The following is a 14,575-nucleotide window of genomic DNA, read 5'->3' on the forward strand; positions in this document are numbered from 1 at the left end:
TACCAAACCTCTTATATTAAAATTCTGAAAAATTCTGCACAGATTTTCTGGCAAGTTTACTTGTTAAATGATATTTTCACTGTGAATTTTTGAATTACTTAACTTTAGATATAATTTTCACCATAAATGCAGTCTTACTATCAGACTGCTTGCACAAAACTGAGAGTTTAAAGTGGATTTAAACTGAGCAGTGAGAAACAGATTATATTCTGAGTCTTTTAGGTTCTTTTTTATGCTGTAGCAAAACAAAACAGAGTTTGAGGAATTCAGAATCATAACTTATGTGTTTGTTATCCTTACCAGTGAAGCTCTTGGGAACTGATGTTTACCTGCACAAGCAGTTAGAATAGAGACTTGTAAAATGGCCTTGAAAACCTGAAGTGATCTTTAACCACTCTTCACATCCAGTTGACAGTACCTTAATTGACTCTTATCCCAATAAATATGTGGCAGGTTCGTGTACAGGTAATAGGTGGTAAATTCAAGACTGAAGATTGGCATTTTCTAAAAAATATCTGTATTGTTCAAGTAGAGCTTACATAAGAAACTAATATTACAATGTACATAAAGATTCATCCAAATGAGCCAAGTCATTTCAAAATAATTACTTGTGCTCTTTCAGAAAACCACAATTCTCTCTGTCTGCCATGGAAACTTGAAGTGACTTTAAAAAATATTTCAAACTACAAACTCTTGTTTTTAATAGGCCATCTGCTGTCTTAGAACCTCAAAGCATGCAGTCTTGTTTACAAGATAGATAATAAAAATATATGGACACCTCAAACTAATTCAGATGAGTAATCCCCTTAAAAAGATGCACATGAAAAGCAGTGGCTGTGACCTTATATTGCCTTACTCTTTGTTGCTAAATGCAGTGAGACACAGCGGCAATGGAAAAGTTTTGGACATTCTATAAAATTAGTGTACTTATCCAGAATACAGTCTAATCTGGTTTTTTAGCAAGACTGAATTTCTCTGGATCTTTTTTGTATGGTTTTCACGTATTTGTATTTCTTCTTTGTTTGCCATTTTGGAAGAGCTTGTTTCTGGTTTTCATATGTGTATTGAGATATGTACATATACACAATTTTCTATGCTTGCCTTGACTTTTCTTACCCCTTCTGGATGGCTAAACACAGTTCTTGTTTAAGCATGTAGACATTACATTAGAACAGTGACTTGTGGAATCATTTACTCTGTAAATACATCAGAAAGGTGTGGAGCTCTAAGCGTGGCAGTGGTCTGCAGCTGTCTAGTTCTGGTGGAATCCTACTGTCTGGGATGAGCTTTACTGCACTTGCTTTAATGTCTTAGGTTTCTTCTGTCAACATTAATGATAATTGTCTAATCGTGTACAAACTGTTGCTAGTGGTAAGATAATCAGTCTGTAGAGAACTTTTGGTATGGCTACTGATGGACAGATGTTAAGGAGGGGGACAGTCCTGCACCACAAAACTTAGAACCAGAATAGATTATATTACTCATGATGATACAATTCAATATATATGTCTATTCTGTTCTAAATACTATCTATACTATGTACAGATAGTATTTAATCTGTGAATATGTACTTTTCCCATTCATTTTTTAAGTTATTAACAGTACCAAAAATACTCTTTTAAAAGCTGCATTTCCTTCTCCTGTAGAGCCTTGAAAAAGTTCTCTGTTTACATTATCTCTTTATATTAGGATGGGAAGAGTCTCCTCCCCAAGGCAGCTACACTGCTTAAAGGTGATAGATAATTCTTCTGGCTGCTTTTTTTTTGCTCCCTATTCTTTTGCCAGTAAAGAAGGGGGTTTTTTTCTGATTTTTTTTAATATAATTTGGGCTAAACCAGCCTGGCTAGCTCAAGTCACCTATTTAAATTAAATTGGCTGGTTTTGTACAAACCATATTAAGGCCTGCTCACATGATTTTTTCCTCCAGCAGAGCTGTGGAGATGATAATCTCCAGCAGATGTGTGATAACAAATAGCTTGGGATAGTAATGTCTTCATCTGGCGCAGTTGTTAGCAGACCAAATGTCTGTCTGTAGCCCGAGGCAGTGGGCAAACAATTGCACATGATTGAGTTACAGGGAGTTAACAAGTTGCTGCTTGGCAGCTGAACTGCCAAAGCTGGTCATGGGCTCTTTGCCTGCTTCCCTCATAAGGTAAAATATGTTTTCTTAAGTCACTTCCTTAAAATTTTACCAAAAAAAAAATTTACCTGAAAACTTACCTAAAGGAGATTTTTCCGTGGCTAAGAGATTCCTTTGATTGGCAGTGGGGACAGTGCTGAAGGATATTTTGCTGAACTGCTGTAACATGATTTTGAACATGTATTTTCATTGTTTACTGTGGGGGTGGACCTCCATCACACAACTGTCTCTGTCTTTAAATACATAATGTACTTTTCTTCACAATACCATTATGAAGAGGGGAAGTACCTTTGGCCTCATTTGACAGAATAACCGGAATACTTAACCACCTTTTGCCTTTGGTCATACAGTTGCTGTGATAACTAGGTAATTTATCCTGAAATCTGGAAGCAAGAGAATTGCAGGTTGGGAAACCCACGGACTGTGAATAAGTTACTCTCATGTAATTATTTCCTTTACATAGAGGTCTTGTGTTATATTTCTTTTGTAGTGTGCTCCTGTTAACTACCATGAGTTATTTCATCTACATATTTATTTTTTCTTACTGTATTGTAACTATAATTTGATACATGCCTGAATCGAGAAACTGAAAGGAAAATAGCACCCAAATTCTTACCACTTAGTAATTTTTTAGGGTTGAATCTTAATAATTCTGTATTGGCTTTCCACGTGCCAATGTTCCCCCAAAGACCTCTGAAAAAGGAAAAAAAAAATCTACTTTTAGTTCCTATGCAGTTCAATCCTGGCTTGAAAGAAGGCTAAGTCATACTCATGAAAGGTTTCAAGGTGGAGTAGAATTTTACATGCCAGGTTTCACCTACCTAACTGAGGCTGTTTTAAGAATTTAATCAATGTGTGCCAATCCTCCAGTGATCACATGAGCTGGCCAGAAGTCTTTGAAGTCTTCTCCTGCCGTGGTGAACAGCACAGTCTGAAATTCTTCATGGTTTTTTTCTACCCTCACTTTCCCTCCTTTCCCTAGTTGCTCTCAGTCCAGTTTAAATTTGTGCCTTATGCTGATACAAGAGGATGACTCTCACGTTTTCACTTCTTATAACTGTGTTCTCTGTGAATTAGTATTTAAAGAAAGCTTGTAAGAGAAAGAATTACACCAAACCTGAGAAGAGCTTTTCAAAAGTGTGTCATTATTTTGGTTAAGTTGCAACTTTCTGTCTTTCCTGGTTTTAAACATAAACCCTGTTTGTGTGTTTGTACAGCACTTGTTCGTCTCCATCTGATGATACGGAACATGGTAGTTCTTTACACAGATGTGACAAATAACATTACAGCTGCTCTTTATTTGATCTTCTAAAGAGACAAAGATGTGCAAGGATTCTGCCTGCTCCCACTTTCCCATCGTGTCATCTGTTGTTTGGGAAAGAGTCCTAATTTGCAACAGATACAAAACTATTTGTCGAGGTGCAGGTTTGCCAAAAATAAATGAAACCATTAATTACTACGTTTTTTGAGCAGCTGTTAATGGATCGGGATAAGAAAACTGTACATTAGACTACTGGTTAATTACAAGAACTGTAATTGTTTAATGTGGCTTTTGCGGAATGAAATTACAATACCAGAGGAGGTGAATTCAGCCAGTTTTTGGAAATTATATACCAAGATGTGCACATACTTACACTGCAGAAAAACAAAGGAATGCATAGCTGTTTTATTAGGTGATTTGCTTCTGCCATTACATGAATATTATGCCATCATATTCTCAACAAAAATACTTTATTTTAAAGTAATATTTAAACATGCCTTTTAATTCAAGTGTAAAATTATTAAAGGTAGTAAGTTAATGTCTTATAACCCCAGAGCTAATAATGCAGGAGATTCAGATGCAACATTAAAATCCAAATGTGTTTACATCATTAGAAATTAACAACTAAGCAGTTTTATCTCCTCTTTGGAGTGCCATGAAGCAGTAACTGTGCTGTTATGATTGCTGCTTAATAATATTTGCAGTTCCAGATTAAATTATGTGAATGTTTGAGGACACATTGCTTCCCTCCCTTGCTGTCACCCTCAGGGACAACATTATTCCATCAGTTTGGTATTCTTCTTCCCTGGAAAGGGTAAAAGATGGTGCTGTTTTGGGAGAGGGCAATTCCTGATTGAGTTTTCTCTACCGTGGCCTTATTTTTAAGGTGCTGAAAAGATTTTCACATGGGAGAGGAGGACAGGGCCATGACAGTTTAATTGTTGTTTCAAAATGTAGCCAGTGTGTGATGCTTTAATTTTATGGAAATCTTAGAGCCTCAGTAGTGGTTCATGGATAGATTTAAAGTATCTATTGAATAAATGCTGATTAGTCATCTAATGTCCTGAAAGTATCACCTTTTAATTTGCATAATGAGAACTTCTGTAAAAATAGCAAAAATTTTGAACTGTACTCTGTTTTGCAAATACGTTTCTTCGTGTGATCTGAGCAGATTTTTTTCCATCTTTAACATAAAACTACTAGCTGAATTTTGTTGTTCTGGCACTAAAATCTTATATACTTTATAATAAGGTAAATGGTACGGAAAATTTGTCATTTAAAATGGAGTTCCAGGTATATGATTATGTTAACTAACAGGAAGTTATGTTTTCCTGATTTTAAAAGCATGTAAATTAAAAAGCAAAATCAGATAACCTCTAGAAATTATGTAACTCTGGATCCTTCTGATGTACTATCTGGATTGAATTTTCAACCTGAATGAACTGATAGCAAATCTCTCACTTTGAAGTGACCAAATTTTAGCACATGGTGTGCTTGTTTCTCATGTTCCGCTGCGTTAGATGCCATGTCTTGCTCTCTTGTTGCACAGCTTTGTGTTCCAGAGCTTAAACTTTGTCTCATCTTGCCTGTTAAAATATTAATGGCATAAGGATAAAGTTAATTTATACTTCAGATGTCTGAAGACCCTTCCTGCTGTGTAAGGTCTGAGGAGGAGCTGTGCACAGGGGCTTGCACTGTCATCCCACAAACTGTTTAAGCTGTGGTTGAGCAGCTCTGCAGTGGAGGTTGTTTTGCACTCTGGTTTTCCACCTCTGATTTGTCCCATCATCTCCCCCACCACAAGAAATTTGGTTTTGTCTCTCTGCATTTCTCCACAAAGGCACATGGAAGCTGGCTATTGTAAGGATGAAGATGAATAGCCGTGCATGAAGGAAGGGTGGGTTTCCCTCTTTCTGATTTTATTGCACACTAAATTCTGCAATTTTTGCATCAGGTTCCTACTAATCTCGAAAGGATCCTTGAATATCATATGTGTAAATCATTATCCCCTGGTGCATGTTAGCTAAAATTCTGAGGCATAAGCACACTGACTTCTATTTAGACTGTGATTTTGTGTGGTGAGAGAAAGAGTATAGAAAAAAATTTAGATAGTTTGCTTCAAATTACATAAAAATTCATTTTCGTCTTCCATTTTTGTGCTACTGTATTATGTACTTGAATTTTTAATGTTGCTTCTTATTCTTTACCTATTTTAAAAGATGTTGAACACAACACTAATGCTTGCAGTAATTTAACTTAACTCTATATGGCTGTAATCCAGAACTTTAAAATGTGTATTTTTAAATCTTTACGGAAAAATACATTTGTTCCATATTTAGGTTATTTTCATTCTTGGTAAACAAATATGTATTCAGAAATATCTGGAAGAAATAGTATAGCTGAGTACATTAGCAAGTCCTTCCATTAAAGAATCTGTTCAGATCCATGTTTATGCTCAAGTCATAAAGATATTTTCTACATCTCTGCAGAGCTGGACTGAGGCCCAAATCTCTCAAATAGCAAAAGTGTTGTTGCAAGATGCAGAAGAAACCAAAGAATATTTGCTTTAGAATTTGTGAAAAAATGTCCTATAACAGGTTGATGTTCTATTACTGCAACCTATTTTCAAACTACATTTCACCTTTGCATGAATGTGAGCTTTATTGTTATAATGTATTTCTTCACACAAAACAATAATGGAACTTGTCATCAAAAATATTTAGAAATATTCTAAATTAATATGAAATTTATATTCTGAGCTACTGTAAATATTAATTTCCTGTATTGAAAATGTGAAATCATGTCATTTGTTGAAGAAAACGGAAAGTTTTTCCTATCTAATTCTTGACAGAAGTGTATTTTTTGGGTTTATTCCTTCAGTGTTCCTTGGTGACTTGTTTGTACACCAAGATATTGGTTTGGATTTGCCTTTGTGTAATTCATATACTTTTGATCAATTCCAACTCATGCCCAATTATATTACACTAAATTAACATAATTCAACAGATGTTGATATTTAAATGTTTTCTGGCATTCACATCTTGGACAGCTGTCTTTGAGCTTGGGGAAAAGGCAAACATTTAGAGTTAAATGCTGAACATATGCTTAAATTACTAATTAGAACCAAGAAAAACAATGCATTATCCTTTCTGAGGGAAGTAGGCCTCTACTACTGAACTATTTTTTTAGGGTCTCTTTTCACAAATAGAGTGCTTAAGTGACTTGAGTATGGGTGTCAAATCATACGGAGTGATGCAGGTTTTTATTTTCCATCATGTGCACTAAAATTATGCCAGTGTGGAGTTGAATGTGTCGATTTGTAGTGTTCAGATAAATTTTGGACAGCTACTGTGTCTGAATGACAAAAGTCCTGCTAAAGACAGCAGCAAGGAGTGTGTTAGGATATAGTATTTATTAAGCAAGGAGATAGTCTCATGGGCCAGGGAAAGATTGTATTCTAGCCCTAATGGGATTGCACCAGGACCTTCAATAATACAGGTATGTCACCCTTATGTTTGAAGTTATGTTGTGAACAGATTGAGGTTGTATGAAAGGAGTTTGATAGAGTTGTATGGGCTTATCACATCTTTTTAAGATGTAATAAAAGGGAAATAAAGTGCACAGCTCTTCTGGTTAATGTAATGGTTTTCACTCTTGCAGAAGTAGGTGAAGCAGTCTGTTGTATAGATGATGTCTTCCTTTAGACAAGTTTGAGGAAAAGCTTTACTGTTTGTAAAGGATGAGGAGGAATAAGCATGGAACTGATTTCACCTGAATGTTGTCTGAGAAAATTGAAAAGAAAGCAAAAGAGTAAAAGAAGGCAGGTGAACAAGGAACCATCCCTCTCTAACTGTCCATGGGACACATGCATTACTGCCCATGCCACGCTTCTCTGGATGTTCAAGTAGACACTAGGGGCTGCATTCATGCTTTGACAAGCTGTGTACCACAAAGGAAAAAATTTGCTTATTTGCTTATTATTATAAATTTGCTTAGCCATTGGTTTTCATGTATTTTCCTTAGAAACAAATATGCCTTGCATATTTCAGTGTACTATTATGAAATCATCATGCATCTTTTCTGTGGCTATATTGATACTCATGCCAGAGGCAAAGATTAAGTATTCATTATACCTAGATAATACATAATATTATTTACAGCCCCAGTTGCTTAGTACGTGTATTTGGAGTGATGCATTTTAATTTAATCCATTATTCTGGAGACTCAATCAAAGGGGAATGTAGAATTTCATGTTCATCTTAATTTAATTAGGTATTAGTGTTATGAGATGTTTAAAAAGACATATATAATAGGGTTTTAATGGTGTTTACCTCTAAACTTACCATAAACTGTTCCGTTGACTCCAGTGCTCCTGAAGGCATCTGTCTGCCACTTGTGGTAATTTAAGAATGATCAGTAAGAGTTAAAGTTCCTCCAGACTCCCTTATTTAAGCAGCACTAATGGATGTGTTCCACTGGCCACCAGATACAGCAGTGTCTGCATTTTAAGCCATGTAAAAACAAGATAGGCTTCTGTGTAAGGAGAATCATTTATGTGATGTTTTTGTGTAAAAGATACTTATATAAGAGGAGGTTTGTTCAGGATATTTTTGGATTTTCATAAAGTTGAGCTGTTCCACAGATTCAATTTTTTAATCATTTTGTTAGCTTGTTTCTCTGGGTTCCACAGAAACAGAATTGAATTCTGCTTTCTTCATCCTTAACTGCTGCTGTGAACATTGCTTCACACTCTCCCTGCTCCTTTCAGCTTGTAAGAAATTGTCAGGTAATTTCAAGCTTAAAGTGAGTTAAGTTGTCCCTACCACATCCTCTCTGCAATCATATCCATATGAATATCTATTTTTTATCTATATTTTAGGACTGAAAACTGAGAGTTTCAGTTAGATTTCCCCTTCAAAATAATTCTCTCAAATCCCTTCTAAAATACAAACCAGTTAACTTTTTCCTTTTCGTGATGTCTTGCGAAAAAGTTTGCTTAAAAACTTTGATCAGGCCTCTCCATTAGCTGAAGCATCCAGTGGTGATAAACTTGCAGAGTTCTACAGCCATCTGCAGGAATGCACTGATACTGTGGCAGAACGGGGTGTCACTGTTTACTGTGAGTTTCTTCCTCAGGTGGGAGATGTTAATAGCATTATTATGGATAGGCATGTATTGATCTTTACCAATTCGTCTAATTATAGAATAGAAATCAGTCTTCTTGAAAACATTATTCATTATTACACCATAATAATGTGCTGTATCCAATTTTCCAAGTTAGTGTACAGAAATGTGATAAATGCTGTTAGATAAAAAACACTCTTCCACACCTGCCTTCATTAGTAAATTTTGTTTTGTTTTTTTTACACCTGAGATGACAGTGAGTACAGAAGCAGGTAATAAATCAGAGAACTAGAACACGTGTTCAGGAGTATCTGCTGTCCTATAGCCATCCTATTGTGCTGTTCTTAGTGACTGGTCAACTTTTAACTCTAATAGTGGCAAGGGTGAGAACTACTGGTGAAAGAGTGAAGAACCCATTGGGTCCTCAGTTGCTCAGTAGGTTTACTGCATTTAAAGCACCTTGGCTTGGCTCCCCCACAGAACAACATGTTTCTTTGGAGAATGTGACCACATGGTCCATGGACTGCAGAGGTCAGGGTAGACATAAATTTGACATAACCTGTTACAAATGTCTTCGAGAGGTGAATGTGTGTAACTGCTGAAAAGGCATTTGCCAAAAATATTTGCCTGCGGAGCTATGAAAATTATGGAAAAAGGGATTGTGTTGTGTAGGCACAGATATGCTTGGGGAGCTTAAAGAGACAATTCTAGACATGTTACCATGGTAAGGGAAATTATCTTAACTACCTTGAGAAAAAGAAATGATAAAGAGACTGCCACTATTTAAAGAGGAAATAACAAAATTTCTGTCAGAGGGAATGTTTCACAAAAATGCATAAATGCTTGTGAATTTCTTTGCATGTTATCACATCTATAAAAGTGTTTGCTCTATCAAATCTGTGGGATTTTTTTATGGGATTTAATAACTAAACTTTGTGGGGTTTATTTAGTATTTTAATAGCTTTTTTCAGTTATTTTTGTTATTGCTGCCTTCCCAGTCCGTCTTCATTTTTGAGACTTATTTACCATGTAGAAAGCATAATCTTGCACTGTGTGCAAGATGAAAAATGAATAAAAATTGACAGCAGCTTTTCCAGTGTTTTGCTTAATACGTTGAGGCATGACACAACAACAACAACAAAAATTCTTGGCATGCTAGTGTAAGTTCGCACCAGCCTGGCTTTTGCAGCCCTCTTATTTCCCTCTGCCACAAGTTTGCCGCTGCTGTGACACTTGCAGGCCTGCTCGGCCGTGGTGCAGCTGATGCCCTGTCCATGCTCATATTTTTCCTATTGACAGTGAGTGTTCTTGCCAAACGCCAGGGACCATAGTCACATCTGTTTGTCTCCCAAGCTTGTCTGAGGCTGCTTGGGAACACTTTTTATCCAGAGGGCAGCTTTAACTAGGCCTAATACTCTGAAAAGCCTCTATTTGTAAATGCATACAATGAGGCGACAAGTTCCTGTTGTCTTTCCTTAAAAATTATTCCATTTGACACTGCTTGCTCCAGTCCCTGTCACCAGCACGTCAAAAGCCAGGTTTTCAGGCAAGGTGGTCTTAACAAGTTTTATTTTTTTCCTAATAAAATGCCTAGCTTCCCTCCAGAGCACTATTTATAAATGATAGCTGGAAGCAAGCTAGGGGTAAGTAGAAAGAAGGCAGGCAAATAGCTTTCTTCCTTTCTGTAATCCACTCTCTTCTGATTTAATGCTAAGAAACATAATGCTGAACCTAGCCTGATTGAGGGTCAGAGTTCTCCCTACTTTATAATACCCCTATTACAGGCATTTCAAAATGTGCTGTGCAGGTTCACAACTCTGCTTCTTTTTGTCTAACCTGCCAGTTCCAGAGCAGTAATAGTTCTTATCTGCTCCTCTCTAAATAAATAAATTAATAAATAAATATGAGCTTTTTGTTTTGCTGTGACTTACACTGGCAGAGCATATCAGATGTTAAGCCCTGGTGAAGGCAAATGCAGCTTTACAATCACAAGCTGGCCGAACATTTGATGGTAGCCAAAACCAGACCGGGCTTGACAAAGCTTAATTGGTGCTCCAGCATATTGTTATTTATTTGTGGTGTAGGGAATTTTTGACAACAACAAAGAAATACCCACGCTCACCTTGGCTGGTGATGGGGTTGTTGTGATCGGCAAAGGCATATGATTCATTTATGCTGAAGGAACAAGGCTGCCTTTCAGACGTTCATTGATTTTAAATTAAAAAGTAACTGCTGTGTTCTACATGAAGGGTGACAACAATAACAAAGTAGTCCTTACTTAGTGTTATTTGTTGCAACTCCATTCCCTGTGCCTGGAGGAGAAGTGGGGAGACCCCAGTACCATAATCTTACAGATCAATAATCTAGATATCTCAATGTAGTGTAACAGATAATCAATTCTGGTAAAATAACTCAAATGCTGCTCACTGTTACTGCTGTGGCTCAGGTCTTCAGGTTCAATTGCCTGACTTTATTAATTTTTATCTTTCATCCTATTTGTATTCCTGCAGACTTTCTCCCTTTTTCATTCAGAAAACAAGAGTTTCACACTGTAGAATATATAATTTACGAGTATCACACAACTTATTCTGCATGTTTGATACCATTGTTAAATACTGATCCACTGCTGATCAAACATCTCAAATATATTTTCTGTAGTTAATGTTGCCCCATATTGTATTTAAATATTCATTTTCTTTATCATACAATCAGTTATGAAAGGGTTACACTTTTTGATTTCTTGCTAAATTCAGAACTGAAAATTATCATCCTGTTAGTTTACTAGTCCAACTGTGTTGAGTTCCTGATATTAAATTGGATAAAATTTTATGTTGGAATTGGAAGGAAAATGTGGCTTAAAACAAAGAGAGAAAAGTGTTGAAATAAGGGTTTACTAGGTGAAGCTAGAGTGCACTTCTCTGTGAAACATAAGTTTCTTGGAATATTTTATTATTTAAATACAAGCACTGTTCTACTTGTTAATCTACTGTATCTTCTTAGAAGAAATATGCAGAGCATTGTACATTGTCATCTTACTCATCAAGGCATTGTTGTCATTCTTTTACATTATTGAGCAGATCTGAGGTCTCTCCACAGTATATGACCATTTGTTATTCATTTAGAAGTAGCCCAGCTTTAAAATGTTTATAAATGCCATAAAGGGTAAGTCATATATCCACACTGAAACCAGATCCCATGAGTGACAGTGTTACTATACTGCTGTTGATTGTCAGATGCAATTTTCAGCTTGTAACTTTATCAAAATTCACTACACTTATGTAGTAAGAAATGCATTTCTCAGTAACATTTATAGATACATATTAAAATTACTGCATCCTCCCCCCCCCATTCTATTCTGGTTCTTTGAAAAAGAAAAGTCAGCTACATATATTCAATTCTGCAGGCATTCTATATTGCTTTAAGAAAAATAATAACTATAATTGTCCTTTGAGATTCTATTCCAAAAGCCAACACTTGAAAATTCCAAATTTACCATTTCCTGTGGTACTGACTTCTAATAGCTGGGTTTAATGCAATAGCATTTGCTTGTTTGCCACCCTCTGCATCTCCATCAATTTTCCATCCTCCAAGTGCAAGCTCATAATTGTTCAAGAAGCCTAACAGATATTGTGCTTCCGTGATATTCTCACAACTTGCCAGTGAATTAGAAGAGGATAAATTGTTATGCTACAAGTTTATTTCATGCACCTTTGAAGAGTTTACTGTTTCATGTTTTCTCATTCATTCTTCATCTTGCCTTAAAAAAATTGATAATATTTTCCATGTAATAAATGCTGCTCTGACAGTAAAGCATTACCAGCCAATTGATAACCTACAAACAGCATTGTGATCTCTTTAGATAATTAATCTTAGCTATTTTCCTGTCAGGAGCAACAGTGTTTTTGTTTTATGTCGAGCTAGACAGATTGCCAGTTTTGAAAATTAAAAAGCATTCCCTTTATATTTATATTTATTCATTCCAGTAACAATTTATGATGCTGCATTTAGATACTGAGCGCTTGTCAACAAACATAATTATGTTTCGATATAAACAAGATTGGTGGCTTGACTGTGCAGCTTCATCTTGGTTGAGAATGTTTTGATATAGGTTCAGATTATACAAGCTGTGTATTTATGTGGCAGTTTTCTTCCTTTGTTAATAGTTTTCTCCTATAATTACTTGCAGGCAAACCAGTGTACATTTAGGATCATTGTGCATGGGAGACATCAAGCGGAGAAGGAAAGCTGCTCCCCTGCCAGGACCCACAGGTAACCAATTTCCCTGGGACAGAGCACAAACCACAAGATGTTAAATCTCTAAACACAAAGCAGTAGGTCAGTGACCTGGGGAAAAGCTTGATAAATTCAGTAACTTCCCATATAACTTCAAATATGTTATATTCTTATTTATTAATAAAGATTAAGAAATAAATAGGCTCCCTCCACTCTCCTGCAATCATTGCCAATTTCCAGTCTTTTGTAGAACAGCACTTCTTTAAAGACAATAAATTTTTTTTCATATACTGAGACAGCAAAGATTTCTGCTTATGTCCCTTCAAACATGACAAGGGAAGAGACCTGAGGCATCTTGTTTTCTGCATATGAATGCTCTAAATACCCTGCACAATAAAGTTAGGATGTGAATTCTTGGGTAAACAATCGAAAATATGATGATAAAGCTGTGAAACACAGCTTTAAAATTAGTGCTGTAGATTAACAGGAAGCCCTTGCAAGCACATTTCTGAAAGATTTTTACAGATGCGAGATCACAACCATTGGATGCATTTTGCTGATGTCACAGCTGTGAAATTACTTTTTCAATACTTAGCAGTGATTTATAGGACTCTCATCAGTTTATTGTATTAATTATATATGTGCATACTGGAAAGATTAGGTTGTATGTGAGCCTTTATATATATTTCTAACATAGAAATCTGGACTGCATGTCCTAGTCAAACATAAACTACAGCAGCAACATTTGCAATACATAGAATTTTCAAATATATTTCAAGTAGATGTCTTTAGAGATGCCTAATACTTGTGTTCTAACTGAATTCCCCTCCCCCGAAACTTCTTTGTTTCAAACCTCAGTGGCAGAAACAGACCAGGAATAATATTAACAATGTTATAAAAGTACCTTAGTGGCAGCAGTATAAAAAAAAGAGAATCTATGGGTCAGCTTCTAAGACTCTGAACATATGTGAACCGAGAAAGAAAAATACTTAATGGCTGAAGAGAGAATAATGTAATTATTTCTACAAGGTGATTTTCACTTCACAACTTTCAAGTACTAGAGGATGTCATTTTGTACTGAGAGGTTATCAAGTATTGTGAAATTAATTTTATTATTCACTTTACTTAGGGCTTTCAGTATTCAGAATTTTATTTTACAAGCTAGATCCTCTGCATAACTTTACAAAGCCAATATTTTGATACTAAGGCAAATATGTGGTCATTCAATGTTATGTGTCCATGAACTCACAGTTTTAGAAATTGTTTTGCCCCAAAGTTTGCCTTTATATGAAGAGCAACAGAGAATAATGGTGGATAAGGGATCATATAAGGTAATTTTTAACTGATGTGCCTTCTTTTCTTTTCAAGTTCAAGGTAATCTTTTCAATTTTCTTGTGATCAGGAGGATTGAGAATTTTTTTTTTTGTGGTCTTAGAAAAGTTGTTGTTTTTCTGCACTTCATCCTTGTAAGTTTTTAAGCAAATAGAACCTTTGGTAAACATTGAATAGGCTTGTAACTGTATAGCATGCTACAGATTATTATAGTTTTCTCAAAGGCTAACCTTTCTACAGCTAAATTATTGTTTGTCTGTCGCACGCCTTGCTTTTTGTCTGTGTTCCATAAGGTTTTATGAAAGAAACAGGGTTTTCTTTTAGAATGAATGTACATTTGGAAATTGGGATTAAAATAAGAGATTGCTTATTTGATTATTCTTCTTTCAGTAGTTTTAGTTAGCTAAGATATGGGAAGAGAAGGGTTTGTATTTATGTGGAAGAATTTGTGAGCTTCTTTCTTGAAAGAAAAAAATAAGCAGTTG

General features: G+C 35.7%; 1 protein-coding gene across 1 annotated transcript in view; it reads left to right on the forward strand.

The window, feature by feature from the left end:
* The window catches only part of GPATCH2 (G-patch domain containing 2), a 119,069-nt gene that overhangs the window by 90,687 nt on the left and 13,807 nt on the right, over positions 1–14,575 (forward strand). Inside the window, exon 9 of the mRNA XM_059468549.1 lies at positions 12,712–12,794. Within this exon, the coding sequence (XP_059324532.1) occupies positions 12,712–12,794 (83 nt within the window). The remainder of the gene's footprint in view (positions 1–12,711; positions 12,795–14,575) is intronic.

The sequence above is a fragment of the Ammospiza nelsoni genome, chromosome 3 (assembly GCF_027579445.1).
Source record: "Ammospiza nelsoni isolate bAmmNel1 chromosome 3, bAmmNel1.pri, whole genome shotgun sequence".
Taxonomy (NCBI): domain Eukaryota; kingdom Metazoa; phylum Chordata; class Aves; order Passeriformes; family Passerellidae; genus Ammospiza; species Ammospiza nelsoni.